The sequence below is a fragment of the Helicoverpa zea genome, chromosome 4 (assembly GCF_022581195.2).
Source record: "Helicoverpa zea isolate HzStark_Cry1AcR chromosome 4, ilHelZeax1.1, whole genome shotgun sequence".
Lineage (NCBI taxonomy): Eukaryota > Metazoa > Arthropoda > Insecta > Lepidoptera > Noctuidae > Helicoverpa > Helicoverpa zea.
In genome coordinates, this window is record NC_061455.1 from 5,627,797 (window position 1) to 5,649,884 (window position 22,088).

General features: G+C 34.9%; 3 protein-coding genes across 6 annotated transcripts; 2 read left to right on the forward strand and 1 right to left on the reverse strand.

The window, feature by feature from the left end:
* The first annotated feature begins 1,496 nt into the window (after positions 1-1,496).
* On the forward strand, positions 1,497-9,845 carry LOC124629583 (phosphatidylinositol 3-kinase regulatory subunit gamma). 2 transcript variants are annotated; one of them, XR_006984312.1, is made up of 5 exons: positions 1,497-2,116; positions 2,595-3,293; positions 5,503-5,796; positions 6,039-9,532; positions 9,610-9,845. XR_006984312.1 is itself a non-coding variant. In XM_047163060.1 (4 exons), the coding sequence occupies exons 1-4, from the start codon at positions 2,037-2,039 to the stop codon at positions 6,163-6,165; spliced, it is 1,200 nt and encodes a 399-aa protein (XP_047019016.1). In that variant the 5' UTR covers positions 1,497-2,036; the 3' UTR covers positions 6,166-9,845. The 2 variants fall into 2 exon arrangements, 1 of the variants encoding a protein (XP_047019016.1); XM_047163060.1 differs by having other exon boundaries at positions 6,039-9,845.
* A 393-nt stretch (positions 9,846-10,238) lies between these two features.
* LOC124629584 (serine/arginine-rich splicing factor 7-like) lies at positions 10,239-12,329 on the reverse strand. 2 transcript variants are annotated; one of them, XR_006984313.1, is made up of 5 exons: positions 12,192-12,329; positions 11,818-12,000; positions 11,540-11,733; positions 11,077-11,320; positions 10,459-10,596 (listed from the first exon to the last, which is right to left on the reverse strand). XR_006984313.1 is itself a non-coding variant. In XM_047163061.1 (4 exons), the coding sequence occupies exons 2-4, from the start codon at positions 11,992-11,994 to the stop codon at positions 10,443-10,445; spliced, it is 525 nt and encodes a 174-aa protein (XP_047019017.1). In that variant the 5' UTR covers positions 11,995-12,000; positions 12,192-12,329; the 3' UTR covers positions 10,239-10,442. The 2 variants fall into 2 exon arrangements, 1 of the variants encoding a protein (XP_047019017.1); XM_047163061.1 differs by lacking the exon at positions 11,077-11,320 and having other exon boundaries at positions 10,239-10,596.
* Positions 12,330-12,890: 561 nt separating this feature from the next.
* On the forward strand, positions 12,891-21,844 carry LOC124629770 (striatin-3). 2 transcript variants are annotated; one of them, XM_047163309.1, is made up of 9 exons: positions 12,891-13,359; positions 15,350-15,595; positions 16,553-16,721; positions 16,991-17,170; positions 17,658-17,759; positions 18,185-18,390; positions 18,638-18,928; positions 19,655-19,912; positions 20,191-21,844. In XM_047163309.1, the coding sequence occupies exons 1-9, from the start codon at positions 13,141-13,143 to the stop codon at positions 20,563-20,565; spliced, it is 2,046 nt and encodes a 681-aa protein (XP_047019265.1). In that variant the 5' UTR covers positions 12,891-13,140; the 3' UTR covers positions 20,566-21,844. The 2 variants fall into 2 exon arrangements, with proteins under 2 accessions (XP_047019265.1, XP_047019264.1); XM_047163308.1 differs by having other exon boundaries at positions 12,892-13,359; positions 16,985-17,170.
* Positions 21,845-22,088: the final 244 nt, after the last annotated feature.

The window sequence follows — 22,088 nt, forward strand, 5'->3', positions numbered from 1 at the left end:
TGCAAAGATTTAATTAAGTAGTTTTTAAGGATTTTAAATATTGTAAGGTAATAATGTAACAGTCTAGTGAGTAGTTGTATTAAGTATTAAGAAGCAAAATTGTTAGTGTTATTTTTTTTCATAGCTGTACTAAACATACATAAGAATGTTAAAGACAAGAGAGTCGGATGAAGGACATTCGTCATAATGTCCTTGGTGGGCGGAATGTCTACGTAATTATAGGTCAACGGAATCATAGCGCGATCAATATGGGATATAAAAGGTAAAAAGTTTACACATAACCGCGATAGATGGCGTTGTTACTTTCTGAATCGCGCTATGGTTTCGTTACCTGCGATAGTATGGATGTCGGAGAATTTAATTTTTTTGGTGTGAGCAGCAAGCACTGTGGTTTACTTTATTATACGCGCTTAATTAGTATCCCAGTGTTTTAATTAATCACCCTCTCCCAAGTCGACCTTCGTTCAATCCAATTGATTAAAACAGGTTCATTCAGCAAGAGATCTAAACATATAGATGTGAGATTTTATTTTATACACGAAAATTATAAGAAAGGATATTTAGATGTTATATATTGTCCTACAAATTATCAGATAGCGGATATGTTGACGAAACCACTATATAAAGAAAAATTTAAATTTCATTGCGATAAAGTTGTTGTGTAAATTGAGAGTTATAATTAGAAGTGTTTAAGTTAATGTTTTGAAAACTTGTTTAAGTTAATGTTTTGAAAACTGATGTGTTTCTGAAGTAATTATAAGGTATTTTTAATTTATGTTCATATATTAAAAATAGGAGAAGGTGTTAGGAATTTATAGTCTATGACATTTAAAAAAATGTAGGGTTGTTAGTCTATTAAAAAGAATGACTGTGGTGTGAATTGTCATGATGTAAAAACTAGTGAGAACAATGTTATAATTCCTAACAAAATGTGATTGTATTTCTTTAACTATTAATAAAGGCTTTCAAGAATACCAGAAGTTTGAATACCTACAATAGTTACCTCCCCATATACTTCCTCATTTACTACCTTTATATTTATTATACCCTGTTTTTGTTTTTCCGAAAAACAGATTTGGAATTTTCAGCCATATCGAAGGGAGGTGCCAACAATCCTTTTTGAGGACCCAATCCTGAATTTGATGGTGGAAATCCAGTTTCCGACTTTGATTTTGTTGTCTGGCTAATAAAAGACTAAAAATAGAATAACTTGGAACAAGTATCGGGAATAGTCAATCTAGTGTAATTTATTGCTAGAGGAAACTGAAAATGCTTGCTAAATGCTTTTTATCAAACGCAAAAACGATGCAAGTTTACGGATAAAATACCAAAAACTGTTTTTTTCCTACAGCAACATTATTTAGAGATGTAGTTTAGTAAGTAATTTTGTGCTTAGTTACACTACCCTAGTAAAAAATCGACTCTTTTTGCTACTTTGACGCGTAGGGTGTGGGTGTGTTTGAGCTTAGTTTTGAATCGATGCCCGTCATGGGCTCATCTCTTAGACTTTTTTTTAGTTTTATGGCGATTTAGATAAGATAGATGGCGGACGGGTTTGGTGCTAGTGTTTGACTTGAAAAAAAAGGAAGTGAGCGATGTTACATTGAGAAATCTATAAAACATGGATTTAACTTATCCCATTTGCAGAATAAAAATGATATGATGTCCTTGTACGTGAACCCATACACAAATTAAGGAAGTATTAGTGCCATAGCAACAATCATCATACTCTTGCCCATTTCCTTTGTGATCTAGATACCTCTTTTTCGGAGTGTAGTTCAAGATTTGCCGTGTTTTAACTGGTTGTGTATATATAAACTCAGTAAACTAGTGTTACTTATCGTGTAAAATGATTTAAAAGTGAAATAATTGGTTAGTTTTATGGTAACCTCGAACGCGGAAGTTTTGAGAGCTAGCCGCATATGAAGCAGAATATCATCGGCAGATGTGTTAGCTAGTGTTGACTCTACTACAGTTATTGAAGAACAAATATCAAATATCATTATGCATGAACTTTGAGTACTGATGATTAAATAATGGTTGAAATAGGCGCCCCTCAAAAGTCCGCCGAAGAGAGTTTGGAGAATGCCGATTGGTATTGGGGTGATATCACTCGGTGAGTTCATTTAAATATCATTTGCAATTTTGTATCCCTTTGCATAATTATCGTGTAACATTAATAGCAAATAATGTGCAATGTTTGTAATTACAATATATTTCATTGATTCTAGTTTTCAGTTTCTTGTAATTCCAGTAAGAAAACCAGTCTTTTTCACTTGCGTCACAATGTCTTGAGTGGTCTGAGGGCTATTGGGATATTAAGGCTGCTTTAGGATCTGGGTTGAAACCTTGGACAATGATGTCAAACCAGTGGCCTTCAACTATGTTCTAACCCAACAAAGTTATAATCTTGATGGTCAATGCAATACAAGTAACATTGTGTAAAATCTGCCTCTAACATGCACTGACCAAGTAGTTGGGACAATAAAATTATGAAGCACATTAGTATAAGAATAGGGACTTGTCATTAACTTTAACATAAGTATAAATAAGATTGTTGCAAGTGCTCATTGCATGTACATTGCCTATTTCAGAGATGAGGCTATTGAGAAACTGCGGGACACCTGTGATGGCACCTTCTTGGTGCGCAACGCATCTAACAAAGATAGTGGTTATACTCTGACATTGAGAAAGGGGGGTATGAACAAACTTATCAAAATCTACAACCATGAGGGGCGGTACGGGTTCTGTGAGCCATTTGACTTCAAGTCAGTGGTGGATCTTGTTAGGTTCTACAGTGAATTTTCACTGGCTCATTGCAATAGCAGCCTTGACATCAAGCTTATGTACCCATTGTCCAGAAAAAGGGACAATGATGGTGGAGAAAATATGAGTAATGATACCCTAGAAACTAAATTTAAGGAAATCCACAAAAAATATGTATTGAAAACAAAAGACTTTGAAGTTCGCTCTTACAAATATACAAGGTTAAGGGAAGAAGTAAATATGAAGAAGCAAGCATTAGACGCCTTCACAGAAACTGTCAAAATCTGTGAAGAACATTTAAAGTTGCAAGAAAAGATGCAGGCTGAAGCACAGCCACATGAGAAAAATTCTGTGTTAGAAAACAATAGAAATCTAATTTCAAGAGTTCAAAACCTAAAGCAAGCTCAGATAGCCTTAAATGATATTTTGAGAAATACAGTCACTGCACAATTGCTTCTTGAGAGAGAGATAGCCAAACTGAAGTCTGATGTTACAGATCTCTATAAAATCAAAGACCGCTACAAAGTGTAAGTATGACATTATTAATGTCCAAAATTACTTATTTATTACTAAACTTATCTATCTTTTGCCTGTCACACATTTTGGAATAGTATAGCAGGACACGTAGTATTGTATCATCATCCTCCGAGCCTCTTTCCCAACTATGTTGGGGTTGGCTTCCACACACACACACATACATAGTACTGTATATACTTCAGTATTCTGAACTGTTAGTTTCATAGCCTAATATGTAAATGAATGATGATAGTTTTAATTTAAAAAAATATTGTTAACTTTTATTGGATGATGATATACAAAGTATTTCTTATGGTGAGTTACAGCATTTAACTTTAATGGAAATTAAACCATTTTCAGTTGTTAAAAAAATGTGAATTTGACCAATGAGCGAAAATTTCACGGCTGATTATTGTTTTGTTATCATTATACTCACCCTTAGGTTATTAATTGGATTATTGAAATAAATAATAAAAAAAGCTTAATTGTAATAGGCATGATGACAGTAATCAAAAATCATTAAAATAATATATTTATTAAATTAAACTTGAAGCTTGGAATATAAAACGCGCATTGTTTTCTTTATTAATAATGTGATTAATATGTATTTTTATAAAATAAAATTACGAAATAAGGCAATCCGCCATGATATCTTGAACACCAATCAGAGCTCGTGACGTCATTCCTCAAAACAACTCGCGCGAAAGCGCGCGAACGTCACATTTCGTTATTGTGAACTTCCACTACGATCTTTGTTTTTAATTAATTAATTGTTCATAACACGAGTTATGGAGCCCGGATTTATCAAGGCAAACAGCGCTAATTTGCCTAGAATTGAAATCGTAATGCTGGGAGAGTTTTATCAAATAAAGATTTTTGTTCAGCTGAATTTAGAAATGTTAAAACTTCCATGTAAGTATACTAGTTTAATTAAAAAAACTTCCATGTAAGTGTATTAGTTTAATTAAAAAAACTTCTATGTTAGAATATTAGTTTAATTAAAAACAATTTTAGTTATAAATAATTCCTTAAAATTACTTTTGACAATGTATTTGTTATCAGGTGTAAATGTTAATGAAATCTATTATCATGGTTCTACCCTTTATTTATAAATTGATTTTTCTTTTAGGTCCTCCAGGCCATCCTATGGTGATGACGCTGTGAGTTAGGTACCTACGTACAGCTGAAACGCAAAAAATAAAACAAAAAAATAAAGTTGTACCCTGGGCAATATTGCTTTTGAATCTCGCCTTGCAAGTTTAAGCCACTTGTTTCGTATTTTTTTATTGTGAGGAACGTACACAAATAACTTATCAGGAGTTGTTTTGGATGTGTTCTTACACTGGGGGACCCCACAACACCTATGTACTTTCGAATTCATATTTAATAACACTAAAAACTTAATTATTGCACGAGCGTTGTTTACTTGCGTCTTGTAATTTCAGTCGTGACGTCACAAGTGACGACATGACACTGACAAGCGTTTTCGCGCCGGATTCAAAGTGGACAGAGAAAAATGCAATTATTTGATAAAAAAACTTCGCATTTTCTTAAAATTAATAATTTTTCATATAAAATAGACGTATACCTACATCATACAAAGGAATTTAAAAAATTGTCATCATGCCTATTGTGGTGCAACTTTTAAACTACTTGATGAATTAGGGTGCAATCCTTATCTTCATTTAAAACATTTAATGATCATGTCCTAATATGTGTAATACTTGACCAACAAATGAAAATGGGAATGCTTATTATTCATGGAAGGTTTGAGATGTGTCATCAAACATGTGCTTTATTGCTTGGATACAGTATACCTAATACCTTTAAATATTGCGTATGTGTATGACATATATATCATATACCAATAGAGTGTCATAAACAGTAGAAGGAAAATTTTGTAATTAATTTGATTAACCTTAATTTGATCTAAAATTTGCCATTATTTAATTTAGAAAAGTTATGTCTAAAAATCTTAACATGACTTTAATGGATAAATATTTATTCCCTTTATTAGGTTGCTATGTTTAGGTTTTTGCATTTGTGTGTTGCATTTACCTCATTCCTATTACTCACCCCTCAAACAATTATTTTCTGAAAGTAATTATTTTATTATTCTAAATAGAGGTGGTAGAATAGACAGATAACTAAAACGTACTATACAATGTTCTGTTTCGTTTAAATAATAACCACATCTAATATAATACTATCTCTTTACAGGTGGCTACAAGGACGAGGTAAAACAGACGAGTACCTGCATTTATTAGAAGATGACAATATACACAAGCTTGAAGAGTTGTACGCACACAGAGAATCAATCAGTTGGAACGTCAACTGTACTAGAGAGACAGCTGAGAAACTCCTCACAGGGAAACCACAAGGAACATTTTTAATTCGGCCTAACTCGACTGGACAATTAGCCTTATCAATTTGTTGTAACAACATGGTCTACCACTGTATTATCTTTACAACTGAACGAGGTTATGGATTTGCTGAACCCTATAATGTTTATGAGTAAGTTTGTTTTCATTTATACATTTTGTTCCCAATTTTAAATCTTATAGTGCAAATCATCAAAGAAACAGTTTTTTTTTTCACTAATATTGGTTCTAACTCAGTTTGGCAAGAATATATGAATGTATGTTGATCTCTTTGCTAATGATGAACCTTTGGAGCTTTCAAACATATTGTGTACATTTTTTTTGCTGAAAATTTATATCAAGTGCCAAATTAATATTTATTATTTTTATTTTCAGAACTTTGAATGAGCTTGTCCTACATTATGCTGTTAATTCATTAGAAGAACATAACGAACAATTAAAAACTGAATTGAAGTATCCAGTAAACGCACATCTTGTGAAGAAACCTGAGAAAAAACAATGAAATGGCCAATGCAAACAGAAAATGTATTTGCCAGAAATTGTCTGCTAGTTCAGACAAAGGTCATATGACGACTTGGAGACCTACTAAAGGAAACTGAAATGTTAATTACCTTCTTGTGACCTTCATGTAATGATTTACTAATAAGGATTTAAAGAATCACAAACTTATCAACTAATGATTCATAAAATCTTCCAAAGTCAAAGGACGACTATGAATTACTCTTGATTGTTTCACTAAATGTACTGTGAGGGAACATAATAATACGAGAAGAAAGTATTCATGTACAGGAATGTAATGTAAGTTGATATTTCCGTGTTTATAGCTTTAGAGAGTCGTTATAATAATGATCAAACAATTATTGTACAAATGCTTTGGTACCTATGTACAATGTGGTACTTACCATAATTATTTTAGATTTGTGCACAATAACTTCAATTTGCTTTCTATTGATTTGGTTTTATTTTTATTGTGATAATATTGTGATAAAACCAAAATCAGTTTTGAAATACCAGTTTTATTGTTTTATGAACATTGAAAATGATTCTCAGGAGCTTTTAAGAGTTTAGGATACTCTGTACACATATTTTTATATTTGTTGTATTTTACAAACTAAAGTGTTCTTCCTTATTAATAATTGATGTTATTAAATTGATTGGGGCCTTTACGGATCGGCAGCATTGGAGGAAGGATTATAAATAACAGCTGATTCGAAATTGGAGACTGTTGAGAACAAAATTACTTTGAAATGTGTTAGTAAGCTCTCAGTTCGATTGATATTGAGTCTGCGTCCATAGACATGTGTTATACAGTCGACTTTGCAACGACAAGATTTCACATATTGAAAATAAATTACTATCTTTAATGGCCTATAAATATATTATCACTTTGCTTTAATCTATGAATGCAGACTCAATGCATGCAAAGTTCTCTTAGAGATATGTATGTGATAGTAATGATTAGCGTTTTAGAGTTCTGATATTTGTGTATATTATGTGATTGATTTTTGTTACATTGTTTTTAATGGGTTATTGTGATGCGAGGTTAAAATTATTCCATATCATTGATCATTGATATATCCATATTTATTATCTTTCCTTACACATACTGTGTCTGCTTGGGGATTGTATAAAGTCCGCCAAATAATAAATTGCTATATAAGTCGAGAGTTGTTTGGAATGCCCAAACATCGCAATTTTTTCAAAATAAAGTCTCCAGAAAAGTTTCAAATAGCAAGATTACTGTCTATAAGAACCTGTTTTGGTAATGCGCAATATTGTAATGATATTGAAATTATTTCCTATATTGAGTGTAGTACTCATTGTGGTAATAATTTAAATAGTTTTACATTTTCACTATTAACAGTAAACCGATTTTATCTCTGGTAATGATAAATAGATCTGATCACTGTTTTCCTTGTAACTCGACAAATATGAAGATAATCCTGAGTTTGATGTTGCGTGTATTAAAGCAGATACTTATACATTTATATGTATAACCAGTGCATGAGTGATAAGTTAATGTTTACTTGGCGCAAATCTATGAAATGTTTTACTAAAACCGGTATCGAGAATTTATCTCTACTGTTTTATCAGCGGTAGTGATTCCAGTAAAAACATTGATGGTATGCTTCGCCACAGTGGATGTCGTTTATGATTTCAGTGCGTTTCAGTACTGCAGTTTACATTGAAGTGTGTTAATTCATGTGTATTAGTGTGCGAGTCTCGTCAATTAAATGTTTTTTCACTTTATTTTCTATATGTAACAATATGTAAGAAAAGATGATATGATTGTATTGCTAGTAGATAGATTGTAAGTAGGACTAACCAATTCGTAAAATGTTATATTTATATTATATAATTTTGTTTCATTCAAAACTCCTAATGTTTTGTTATCTGAACAATTTTCCATAACATAATTATGTCTATGTTTGGCAAAAATTTTACTGTAGTTGTAATCTCGTATTTTATGGTATAATTTTCATTATAATTAATATTATCAGGAAAAAACTGAACTGCGACAGTAAACAAGACATGGCATAAAAACAGTTTATTTAGCCAAACTTGGCTTTTTGATGATGAGAATGAAAGGGATAGTAAAACGATTGACATCCTCACGAACACTTCCTTATCGCCTACTACTGTGATAGACATTTCAATGTTCTAAAATACCTATATTATGGCTATTCCAGAGACAATTTAATAACTATCTCCAATAAATTGTCGATTTGTGAAGTTTTATGAAACATAGTAAGCTATCCTAATTTGGTTTGTGCAGTCCAAAAGTACCATGTCAAAATTCTAAGCACCAACGAAAACATGCTTCATTATTACGACGAATATGTAGTTTAGATACGAAAATCTTTGAATGAATAATATCATTTAGTCAACAGTAAAAGCTCGTTATTGAATTACTACTTTTGCTGTTGGCTGTACTATAATTTTTGGCCTACTACGAATTCTAAGGCTATTTCGGTATCGTTCGTGTTTATAAATATTTTTGTCGGGTATAGTATTGTAACTTACTGAAATAGTGATAAATATTGAATCGACAGTACCTATTAATCCACTGATCAGTCGAATGTGTATTTCTATTTGAGGAGATCGTCTAGAGTTGGCCTCCGAATTTTGTAAAAATGTATTCACCTGCTTTTGAATTTAAATCAGTTATTTAATCATTTAATCTTGTACCCTTTCGCATCCACTACAAAACGTGCCAGAAACAGTTGCAATAGATAACTATTTACACTGATTCTGTTTATATACAGTAAGAAATTTCATTACTATTAGGATTGAAGATATCCTATCAAAAAATATAATTAAATTATTTAATTCGAATTCAATTATGTACCGTTGATTTCACGTAGTCAATGTAATCATCGTTAACAAATTCGATAACAGTCTCTAAAACATGTGCAATAGTAATGAAAGCTAAGATGAAAAAATATTTATAAAATTGTGTACCTTACCTAATTAATTTTACTTCATCAATGAAATGAAAAATCTTAAGTAGCACCCTAGAATACGTTCTAGTTCTAGCATTTAGATTATGTCCAAAATTATATTTCATAGTTTCTTATGTAAAATATCAACAAATATAAAAAAATAAACGAATTTTTAAGTATTGGAATAACTAAACTTTGGAGGTGAAAGGGTTGCGACTATTAATTATACATTTTATTTCCACTGCACATAAAGCTTTAAAATGAATAACGCCCGCTGCAGAATAATTAGGTGAATCAATTTGCCATCCAGGATTCTACATTTTGGAACTGTATATTGAAAACTGTTTTTTACAAAATTAATAATATAATTTAGATTTTACATACATAATATATACCTATTTACTTATAAGTTTAAAGATTATATAAGTGAGATTATTGATCGCGTTATTTTTGTATTCAAGTCAATAATACAATATTATCATTATAATGCAAAATATTCTGAGTTGCAATTTTATGTAAAACTAAATATCATTAAATGATCTCAAGAGTGAATATAAACTTAAGGTATAATTCAAATGTTTGTTTGATAGTTTTTTAGACTTCATAATAATGTATAACTAAAGTCAATAGCAGCCAAATTGGAAAACTTACATAAAATTAGTGAACACTCAGTCGCCATTTTATAAGTGTAATAGTAGAACGTTTTAATAAGTGTTAATAAACAAACTATCAATGAAAATGATTTTTTCTTACCTACAAAAAAACTAACTTTCTTACCTACACATTTTAATTTACTAGCTTCCGGTAGCAGTTTCATCCGCCTCTTGCTTGAGGGAACTACTTCATTTAACTGCATTAATCTGATTTATAAGCTGCAGTAGTATACTGCAGTTTAATCAAAATCCGTAAAGCCGTTTGTGCGTGAGAAAAAACAACACACAACTTTTGCCTGTATTCTGAATGATAAAAAACAACCGCTTTGGCATCACATAGTACACGATATTTAGCCTCGGCAACAATGTTTCATGTTTCTTTCATGTGTGATTAACATGTTCAGCAAACGATGCGTAAAGGCATCCATGTGGTATCGAACTATGGAATGACTTATGATACCAAGAAGAAACAACAGAAATATTTAAAACGTCAATTTATTGATCTCAAAATCAATCGTTCTTCAACTTACACATACACAGGAATGATAAATTTCTTACAACTGACGAACCGGTGGACTGGATTCTCTTACTCTATTTCAGTGACTGTTGTACATTTTGAAATCAAGGATATTGTTAAAAGCAAAACTTAATTAGCTTAATGTATGCACAGTACTAGTGTAGGTCTAGTTAGATTTTTTAGAATCTTTGGATGGAGAACGAGATCTTGACCGCGACATGGATCGTGCCTTGGAGCGCGAGCGAGAGCGGCTGCGGCTGCGGGAGCGGGAGCCCGAGCGCGGAGAGCGGGAGCGCGTGCGGCGGCGGGACCTTGATCGGCTGCAAAATTACACAATATCATGTTAGAACTAGTCTATATTTGGAGTGAATATTGTGCTTAACCTAATTTAGTAGAAATGATCAATATTATTAAAATAAATTGAATGAATTATAATAATTTAAACTAAATTAGGTTATACACAAATCCTATAAACTATTGCTGGTAAACAGGATCCCAATTTTTAGATGCAAAATTGAAGAACTGTTTACTAACAATAGTGTCCCACTTCATGTTCTGCTCTTCATAACCCATTATTTGAGAAACTCTATTGGTATGAACCTTCTCATATAACGGGTTGAGGTAGAAGCCTGACTTGTCCTCAATGATGATTCAGTTCTGCTTGTCTTGCAACATCTTCCAGAGCGGCACTTAAGCTATATCTATTCTAAACATACTACCATCCTACTTAAAAAAAATGACTGGCATAACAGCACAGGCTTTCTTTGAACACAAAAATGGGATAGTAATGTGTAACTCACTGAGTGCACGCAGTGATTACATTAGACGTGCGTTGCGACGCGCAGAACGAACTTTACTCTCAATGACGGTCTCGACAAGTGAAGTGTGCACGTAGGCTGTAGCTACGTAGTTCGCAGAGCGAGCGAAGTAATGATGCGACCAACTCAATCGGAGTACACGCCGCGGAGTGAAAGCTACGTAGCGCAGACAATAAGAAGTGCAGACACTGACGAGTTCGTTCTCGGCGCACAGGCCAATGATAACCTATAACATAGTTATCATTGGTATAAGTGAGTCCAGTACAGTGGGATGGAATCTTTGATTCATTTAAAAAATTGCTTAGTTATAATACAATTTACAAACCAGACCTTATCTTGCATAGATATCTGTCATTTAGTTTGAAACAGTTTGTATACCTTAAAGATTCCATGCCAAAGATAGGTTCCGTAACACACGGATTTATATAAAGATTTCAATTGTCACCTGCGGCGGCGGCGGCGTGTACAATCACGAGCATAATGTCCTCTGTCTCCACAGTCATAACAGCGGTCGTCATAGGGCCGAGGCGGCAGGCGAGACCTAGGTGGCGGCCCACGGCCCCCGTAACCTCGTCCCCCATTGGACATTTCTACACGAGCACGTCGTCCACATATTGTTCTTCCATCTAAGCCGCGTATCTATAAATAGATGAATATTTAGAGATTAATAATAAAATAAATAAATATAAATAACAGACAATTACGTAAAAATTAAGTACTTACAGCGTCTTCGGCATCCCGGGGGTCTTCAAATTCTACAAAAGCGAAGCCGGGTGGGTTTCTAGCAACCCACACATTTCTCAAGGGTCCGTAATATGAAAATGCATCTTCAAGTTCAGGCTTGCTTGCATTGTTGCCTAAATCTCCCACATATACTTTGCAGTCACCGTAACGTGACATTTTCCCCTGAAATAATACCACAAATTAGTGTTTGGAACAAGTGTGGCTTTTGAAGGTCTGCGCGGAATGCGTAGGTGGTTGTTTTACAACTGGATTATTGGAAGTACTAGAAGAAAACACATCATTCTTTTCTAATATATTACTGAACTTAATCTAAACATATTTTGTTATCTAAATAATATATTTTAAACATTTACCCGATAAAAAGCGACACAATCCTACAACACTAATTTATTGCGAACAAAATGGCGACCAGACGCCACCGGAAGGAATTGACTCACTTTTTAATTTTGACACTTGAACTTTTGAGACGTAGAAATTTCAGCCAGTATACAGTATGCCTAGAATTTTCTTTGACTGTAAAACTGAGATAAAGGACACATAGGAAAAATAGTCTAAATAATTAGTATTTGGCTTATTTAATAAAACAAAATCAGGACACATTGAATTTTTTTCATCAGCTGCATAAGACTAAATTAAAAGCCGGCTACAAAATAAGGATATGCGATTCAGCACGAGAGTTATAGAATAATTGAAAAATTGAATATAAAACAAGTGTAGAAAACATTAAATAAAAACCTATTTTAACCTCAAGCTTGCCAAACACTTTGGACGTTATGTACGTATATTTATTAATTAAGCTAAACATGAATAATATTATTCATGCATACCTTTAGATCATTATGCTACTCTATAGCATGATCATTAAACATTATATAATAGTTTATTGAAACCTATTAATGCAGAAAGGCACTAACGGTTATTATTTACCTCAATTCATATAAATTCGCCGTAATTTATGTAAACACTCTACAACATTTTTGGTTTCAATTGCCAGGCAGTTCAAAAAGTTCCATTTGGAATAAGTCTATGATTTGTTTTAAAATGTATGGCAACATTGAAAAAAAAGTAAAAGCAATGTAGCGGACGGACGTCGTTGCGACTTTTCTTTCCGTCATGCAATAATTTTTGTCATTCATGAATTCGTCGATAAAAAATATTTTAGATGGTGTCACATACGTGAACATTAGTTGAAATATAGTTTTAATAATGTGTTAGTATTTCGTTTCGCATAGTTATTCTTCGTAGTTCCATAGGATAGGTGTGTGACAAGTAAAGTTCGGTAATGGTAATGGTGGCCATGTCATGAAAATCCCCACAGCCATGGATGATAGCTCCGTATCTCATCACAACGGAGGGCAAGTTGGATCTCAAATCGGAGTCAGTGTAAATAACAAACAAAATGACGAACCTAGCCAAAGTATCCAGTATTCAATACCGGGCATTTTGCACTTTATCCAACACGAATGGGCGAGATTCGAGCTCGAGAGATCACAATGGGAGGTGGACAGAGCAGAGTTTGAGGTGATTTTTTTTTATTTTCTTAATATTTATTGTGAATAAATTCACGTTCATTGACACCACACAGTTCGTGGCTTGAAATGTTGAAACTAAATTGGCGTGTCTTTGGCTCCTCACATTTAACAATTGTACTGTATTATTCATTGTGATTTTTCAAAACAAGATCATACATCAAGTTAATTTGATGGTGTAAAGTGTTCGTTACATTGTAACTACTTATTTGATGATTATTTTACATGTGTACCTATTTTCGTAATTACCTCTGAATTGCCACTGTCATAGTGCCAGTTAATCAATTGATCTGATAATGTTTTGTCAGTACATAATTAGTACTTTATAACCTGGATATATGTACAACTTTGAACTGCATGTCTTATATTTGTGATGTTTGTAATATAATGCAATTAGTTAATATAAAATGTATTACAATAACTGCTATGTATTGTTCAGGCTTTTTTATTATTTAATTAGTTAAGGTAAACTTGTTTTTATTGATTAGCATGTTTAATTGGTAATTTTATACTATTTATAACTCTGCTTGCAAATTTCTTAAATATCAAATTATTTTTTATGTAAATATTTGACCATTTGTATGATAACTCTAATATTTCTGTCATAATAAGAAATGTTAAATATCTGCTAATTTTGTAATATAATGTAATAAGTTCTGCTTATTTATATACACATAATTGGATTTAGCCAAATTACAGCTATACCCACTTATTCATTTATTATGCAGAATAAACTTAATTGATAATTTTGTTGGCAAATCCTTTAAAAATATTTTTGTAGTGCTTATTATTTGTAAAATTATGTCTTTATTTCTTATAGGATTCTTACCTGTGAGCAAGTACCTACAATATGTATTAATATTTCCTCACATAATTGTATATGTTTAAGTTTTCTTGTGAACTTAAACATAATATAAATAAATTATAAACGTTTCTTGATTAACATATACTCATGACACATTTTTTTCCATTTAATTTGAACAGACAGCAATTAAAATGCAGTCAAAAATAGATATGTGTAAATCTGTCTTTTATCTATGAGTTTAATTTAATTTTAAATGTTACACATTTCATTAGGAATCATAGTAGTACATAGTATCAATGTAGTTCTATAATTTATGTGACACCAGTTTACAGCATTTTTACCCTGAGGGTAAATGTATAATTTCTTGTGGATAATTTGTCACTGAATCAAACTCCAAAACATATAGTTGGTCTAGCTCATTGAGATTAGAAATGGCAACATGTGTTCTAAACTTTATTTCAGTGTCAAATAACCTACAAGATATTATGTATTTAACCCAGTGGTAAAAATGCTGTAAACTAGTGTAATTAGGATAATAAACCGAAAATAGAGTTATCTTTCTACTAAAAGATTTGTTATTATGAAATTTAAAGCTACTGCATGGTATTTTCCTGTTTACAAGTCATTGTTATGGTGATAGTCAGATAATATGCAATATTATTACTTTTTATTTCCAATGTCAACTTTTATTATTCAAATTGTGTTTTAACACCATGATTCTTCAATTTTTATGTATTTCCAGGATATTCAAATTAACATTTTAATTAGTCATTACTCAATATTACATTTTTTTTGTGTCAATGTACATGCCAAAATGGTGTTAATAGATTACTTTTCTAGTCTACATTTTGTAAGCTTTCTTTGTTTTCTCTCCTAAAGTAAGTATTTCAGTTCTTGCCTTTATTTAAACATGAAGAGGATATCAGTTGGCACAATACACTGCAAATTCTATTTCTAGATTTGTCATAGGAATATTATGAGATCTATATATGGCTTAATTATTGTTTAACTCATATTACTCACCCAAGAATCTCACAAAGTGTTTTAAGTTTGCATTTGACCAAAATTGTATTTGAATTTTATGGCAATTCAATTAATAGTACTACAGGGATATTACTTTTTATTACTGTAATGGTGTGTTATAAAAAATATTCTAATTGTCAATTTGTGTAAACAGGCGCGGATTGCCTTCCTCCAGGGTGAGAGGAAGGGCCAAGAAAATCTGAAAAACGACCTTGTAAGGCGGATTAAGATGCTGGAATATGCACTTAAGCAGGAGAGAGCGAAGTTTCATAAGCTCAAGTATGGCGTTGAGCTGCAGCAGGGCGATGTGCGCCCGCCGCCCGAGGAGCCCGCGGAGCCCGAGCCGGCCGAGCGCGCGCAGTGGAAGCAAGGCCGGCAGCTCATCAAACAGTACCTGCAGGTATGCTATTATTAATAACTTATTTATCATCATCCTCCTGCCTTAACACCAATTGTCTTTGGGGTCGGTGCAGCATGTTTTACTTCCATACTCTTCAGGTATGCTATTGGTTCTCGAAATCATTTTACATATCTATGTTGGTGGTATGGAAATTGCTGTCCTGAATAAGCTTTTATGTAAAGTTAAGGAAGAAATAATTTCATCATAATTTTTGGTCTATAATTGTGTTACAAGTTGCCTCCAACAGAAATGGTAAGGTGAACATTACTTTACCAAAACTGCTATGTTTGTCAGGTGCCGGTTACCCTTTTTCATATCTTGGAATGTTAATGAGTGCTTGCTGTATTTATTACTGGATTAGGATAGTTTTTCAAAACAGATAACCACTGTTGCTACTATTTTCTTTTTTATCATGTAATGTTTTTTGTAATTGGTTGTTCCATGTCAATACCATAACCGAGGGTATTTGAAAAACCCTTAATTGTGAAGTATTTTCATTTAGGCAGTCTTTAGGAGATATCATATTTTTATAATAACTGATCAGTGCTTTGTATATTTTTGTAAAATGATGTTAGCTCTAGGTATTATTGTGGTTCAGGCATGTGGTATAATTTAATCTAACAGTAGCTTCTGCCAGTGGTTTCTTCCGATTCCTGACGGAACTAAGAGTAAGAGTAGCTTAGATGTCATTCTGATATTATGATAGAGCTGTTTTTTTGCCAAGTTTCAGCAACAAAAAAAATATGTTTTGCCACACCTCCCTACAAACTTTCACATTTAAAATATTTGTAGGATATTAGCAGGACCATGACTAAGCTATCATCAGATTTCTCCTATCATGTGACTCATATTAAAATCAATCTCTTTTCCTATACCCATATTCAAGACCTATTTGCAACAGCTGACTAAAGTAAGAAGATGCTCCTTATTAATGAATACTATTCATTTCCTAAACAGGAAATAGGCTACACAGACACCATACTGGATGTTCGCTCAAACAGAGTTCGAGCTTTGCTCGGCTTGAACAACGAGGAAGTGGAAAACCCAAACTACAGAAATTATGACAAGCAACAACATGATAGATGTGATTACTCTATGAACCATATGGTTCGCAAATACGATTATGGTATGTATAAATATTAAATTGTATATAAATTGTCTTTTGTAACGTTATTGGCAGTTGTTAAAACAGACTGCGAAGGAAGGTCAGATTCAAATAATATTAATATTGTTTTTGGTACAAAACAACCTGCTAATACCACCTAAATTTATGTGGATTAGAAAGTGATTTTAGTTTACGTTCTTGTTAGCTTTGTTCACAAGAAGTAGAGAATGATTCTGTCTAGTTCCTTGCATACAGAGGTTTTCTATGATATTTTTCTAACACTGATACAGGAAAAGAGCCGCGTAAGAGCGGCGTGTCCGCCGGCGGCGGTTACAATGAGGAGGGGCTCTCGGTCCAGGAGACAGCTGCTGTTTTCGCCAACTTCGAGTTCCTGACCAACCAGGAGATGGATATGGACGAGATTGATGATTTGGACGCCAAGCAATCACACCATCCTCCTGGAAAACAAGGTAATCTATCAAGGAAATTAACAAGATACCTAGCGTTCATTGAATCAAAGTCAAAGTAAAAAAAAATATTTTAAATAGGCCTATTAAAGCTCTTTCGAAACGTCTAGTTGCATGGTTCCAAATAATCTGTCTTATGGAGACGAACCGGCAGGAAACTCCATAGACACTCTTTTAAATCACTTTTTGTTTGTCGTACTTATCAGTTTGAATTGAAAATCAATTTTTAACTATTGGTAATTGCTCAGGCTTGAAATGCAGTTTTCCTGTTTCATTAAAGCGGAAATATTGTTTAGTAATAATAATTATTCATTCACCCATTATTTATTCATAATGACAGGCGGAATTTTAAGCTTCAATAAATTAGGTTTTCATTGAATACGAAAACAAGATTCGTTATTACATCAAGAAAATTATCTTTAAGAATAAAATTCGTTTTTGTGAGTAAGATCTCAAAAATTAAATATTTCTGTTGGTTTATACCATAAAGGCGAAGAAGTTGATCACGAAGCTGAGGAGGTGTTGAACGAGCTCAACTTGCTGACCGAGAGAGAGGCTGACGGCGGCGGACAAGGCGACGAGTATCCCGTTGGTAAGTCTACTAAATAATCAAATTATTCATCGTTGTTATACCCGAAAGACGCGAACCACGGTACGTCACTTTGCTCGATTTTTAGCCACCTATAGAAATATGTTTAGTCGATACTTGATTACTTACGTAGTATTCTCCCAATTCTTTTCACTACTATGTTGGGGTCGGAAGCTAGTCTAACCTATGCAGCTGATAGTGTTCAGCAACTGCTAATTTGACCTCAACCCAGTTACTTGGGAAACACGATAGACCTTGTAAGATTGTTGCAATCTTCTGATTACCTGTAAAGCCTGTCAACTATGTACAAATGACATCATCATCATTCGAGCCTTTTCCCAACTATATTGGGGTCGGCTTCCAGTGGACCATTGTCCAAAAAAATCTCATCATTTTAATACTTAACACGTAATTGTGTAATTTGACAGGCAGTGCCGCAACCGCCGGCAGTACCGTAGGTGCGGGCGCCGGGGCGGGCGCGGGCGAGGCCGACGAAGAGCCGCTGGCACTGGGCGAGCTCGCCCAGCTCACCGTCAGCAACGAACCCGAAGCTTACGACGTGGCTAGCGCTAACAAGGAGTCTTTCCGCAAGACCTGGAACGCCAAGTATACTTTGCGTTCGCACTTCGATGGAGTAAGTATCTTATTATTATGCGTAACATTATTTGCGTAATACCTAATTGGTGCAAATACACTTCATTATTATTCGTTAGTGGGCTTTAAAAAAAAATACGTGAATTTTTTTTTCTAATCTAAAAGGCGTTCTTATAATTTTCATGTATTTTTTAGTTATATAAACATCTACTACTAGATCTATACTAGACTTATCAAAATCTAATAATTCGTGCAAATATGCTAATTTCATCTCAAAAAATTTTCAGGTGCGAGCCCTCGCGTTCCATCCCACCGAGGCGGCGCTTGTGACGGCGTCCGAAGACCATACCCTCAAATTGTGGAACTTGCAACGTACGGTCCCCGCCAAGAAGTCTGCGGGATTGGACGTGGAACCTCTTTATACGTTCCGCGCCCACACGGCGCCAGTGCTTTGCCTGGCCATGGGCGCGCCAAGATCCGAAGAGTGCTTCTCCGGTGGCTTGGACGGAACTATCCGCGTCTGGAACCTCCCACCTCCCACTGCCGACCCTTACGACCCATACGACCCTGCTGTTCAGGTACTAGAGTTTATTCTTGATGATCATTTGAGGTTTATAGTGTGTTGCGATGACAGGTTTTAACCGTTTGCCGGACTGCGATATTGTTTGAAATAGTTACCGCGTCTTTGGAACAAGAAGGGCCCAAGGTATATTGGTGGGATTGAATATTTTTTCAGCAAAACTCTCTGGAGGAAAAATCCTGCCTGTTGACTAAATTATACTGTTATTGCTAATGTTAAAGACTTATTTCGTTTCACCCACGATATCTAGATAATAGCTGAGCTGACAGCTATCCTCCAGCCGTGGACAACCTCTAGAAATAATGGCATAAGAATACAAGCTGTTGATTTGCATTTGTGCCATAGTTCAGGAGGAGGACAAACAATACGTAAATAATCGATTGGAATTACAGTAGATGGGAAATAACTAATATGCACTGCTTTTTTGTCATTGTAATGTCGTGGTATTTCAGAAGTACCTAATCTTTTATGAATGAAATTTATGAGTGATCGTTGCGTATGCTTTGTGTTTGCGTTTGTGTGAGGGTGCAGCACGGTTTTAAGGCCAGTAACATACGCGCCAAGTTTAAATAAGGCTAGATGACATTTACGGAATTCCGAAAAAAAAAATTACGTACCAATTTTTTTATTGATTTGGGTCGAGAATCATTAGCATAATTACCTCCTTGAATATGGCACGGATGCAAATCAACAGCTTGTATATGTAACGTGTATAATTCCTTAGGGCGCGGTGCTCCGCGAGCACACGGACGCGGTGTGGTCGCTGTCGAGCGCGCACGGGCGGCTGCTGTCGTCGTCGGCGGACGGCACGGTGCGGCTGTGGGCGCCGCGGGCCGCGCGGCCGCTGCTGGCCACGCTCCGCGCGGACGAGTCGCCCGCCGCGCCCGCGCCCGCTGCCGCCGACTTCGCCGACGCCGCCTCGCGCGCCGCAGTCGTGTACCGCGATGGTACACTGCTCCTCTATGACCTTGAAACTGGACAGGTAATTATTGTGATTTTATTTACTCCTATAATTGGAGTTGTAACTTTTCTGTTTTCTTTTTGCTGTCCCTTTATATCATGTTTGTTACTCTTTCACACAAAAAAAAAAAAAACGATGCGAGAAGTAGTCAGGATGCGGGTGAAACTGCGCAAAACAGCTAGTATGTTACGAAGTTGTCATACCTATCTGCGATCATATTTTACAATATAACCAAACAGTAGATAGTTGGTCGCATGGAAAGGTCTGTGTGCGTGTAGTGACATGGTGTGTCCCCGCAGGTGGTGCTGCGCGTGTCGTGCGACAGCCCGGCACACCGCGTGCGCTCGCACCCGACGCTGCCGCTGCTGGTGACGGCGCACGAGGACCGCCACATCCGCTTCTGGGACGGCGTGTCGGGGCGCTGCGCCCACGCCATGGTGGCGCACCTGGACGCCGTCACGGGGCTGGCGCTAGACCCCAACGGGCTGTTCCTGCTGTCGGGCTCGCACGACTGCTCCGTGCGCCTGTGGAACCTGGACACCAAGACCTGCGTGCAGGAGATCACGGCGCACCGCAAGAAGTTCGACGAGAGCATCCTGGACGTGGCCTTCCATCCGCTCCGGCCGTACATCGCCAGCGCCGGCGCCGACGGACTCGCCAAAGTCTTCGTCTGAGCCGCCGCGCTCCATTTATATATATAGTATATATACATTACATGTAATTTTACTTTCGATACGAACTTTATGTAACGCAGTAGTCGCGTTATCGCTCGTAGACGAGCGACCGGTACTCTTGGATTATGTGTCTAGTCCCTTCGGTACGGTTACGAGTAGCGACGTATCTGCGAGTCGACGACGCCGTGTGTACGGACGGAGCCGCCGGTTCGTTTCATCGTATTTAATATTATAACGTAATGGACGCGCGCTCGACGCTCGTTATAAGCGCGTAGTGAACACTCATCTATGTATAGACATTTCAAATTTATTATAATATATTTTTAGACTTTCAGTATGTGGATTTTAGGTTTTTATCGCGACTTTTTCACCGATTTTACTATACGCAGTGAGAATATTGTTCGTTTCTATGCATCTGTAAGCGAGACCTTATAATAAATATCATATGGACGCCGACGATGTTTCCTTGATATGTTCATTATGTTTACGTGTCTGTACAGTTAGAATGTTACGCAGTATTTGCTAATATTTTGCAAAGAACGAATGGTGTTTCTTAGCTAGATTATTTTATTTAAATCGATTGGATTTCTATAGATAATATTTTCTTTTCTTTTGTGACATGTAAGTCATGCTCTCACGTTATCTTATGCGAATGAAGAGCAATCGAACAAATATAATTGAGTAGAAGTACTATATCGAAAATAACTTAAGTAATGTTTGTTCGTAACGAGTACTGCGATGTAGAGTATATATTATGAAACATTACATATTCCTTTATTTTCCTCGAATTCATACTTGTACACATACATCCAAAAATTGATAGTAAAAAGCAACATAACCGATTTGCATGTTGTTTTTTTATATTTTGTTGTTTTTTTCTTCCCTTCACCCCTATTTTAATAATCTAGCAAGTAAGATTTTATTGACTGAATAACTTTACCATGCAATAACAAGAGTTTTGAGAAAATGGATCTTCCTTATCTTTTAATACTCAATTCATACTATATAGAGTCATTTGTTGCATTATGTACATTATTCAATTTATAACAACTCATTAAAGTCGGTTCATTGGTTTGCGAGTTTTAATGTAAACACTAGTAATTTGATTTTGGTAGCAAAATATCGTGTTTGGACGATACTAACGTCTGAAGCTATCGAACCCCAAAACATTAACCGATTTTATAACCTGATTTGTGGTGGAAATTTCATTTTGAGCATTGCACTTATGAATGAAATGAGGGCGTAAGTAGAAATCTGTATTAAAGTACGTATTCCAGAACTGGACGTTTTATTTCCGATAAATGTTAACTAATTTGGTTTCAATTTGTATGTATTCAAATCACAACACATGTATTCTACTTAAGCCTTTTGTTTCTCAGGCTGCTAAATATAATTTGTTTTCATGAATTGAATCAGTAAAACTTGATGCAGAAATTTAAGGCATTCTTGCATTTGGACTCAGGCAGACCTATTTATTACTACTTGGACGTACGGCCTAGGTACTTTAAACTATATAGCTAAGA

What these genes read in the sequence shown, in the direction of transcription:
- LOC124629770 (XM_047163308.1), top strand. Translation starts at nt 13,141, where the DNA reads ATGAAAATCCCCACAGCCATGGATGATAGCTCCGTATCTCATCACAAC. An exon ending in TCATCAAACAGTACCTGCAG is followed by an intron (nt 15,596 to 16,552) that starts GTATGCTATTAT and finishes TTTCCTAAACAG; the next exon opens with GAAATAGGCTACACAGACAC. An exon ending in CCATCCTCCTGGAAAACAAG is followed by an intron (nt 17,171 to 17,657) that starts GTAATCTATCAA and finishes TATACCATAAAG; the next exon opens with GCGAAGAAGTTGATCACGAA.
- LOC124629584 (XM_047163061.1), bottom strand. Translation starts at nt 11,994, where the DNA reads ATGTCACGTTACGGTGACTGCAAAGTATATGTGGGAGATTTAGGCAAC. An exon ending in CCCGGGATGCCGAAGACGCT is followed by an intron (nt 11,734 to 11,817) that starts GTAAGTACTTAA and finishes ATCTATTTATAG; the next exon opens with ATACGCGGCTTAGATGGAAG. An exon ending in ACACGCCGCCGCCGCCGCAG is followed by an intron (nt 10,597 to 11,539) that starts GTGACAATTGAA and finishes GTAATTTTGCAG; the next exon opens with CCGATCAAGGTCCCGCCGCC.
- LOC124629583 (XM_047163060.1), top strand. Translation starts at nt 2,037, where the DNA reads ATGGTTGAAATAGGCGCCCCTCAAAAGTCCGCCGAAGAGAGTTTGGAG. An exon ending in ATCAAAGACCGCTACAAAGT is followed by an intron (nt 3,294 to 5,502) that starts GTAAGTATGACA and finishes ATCTCTTTACAG; the next exon opens with GTGGCTACAAGGACGAGGTA. An exon ending in GAACCCTATAATGTTTATGA is followed by an intron (nt 5,797 to 6,038) that starts GTAAGTTTGTTT and finishes TTTTATTTTCAG; the next exon opens with AACTTTGAATGAGCTTGTCC.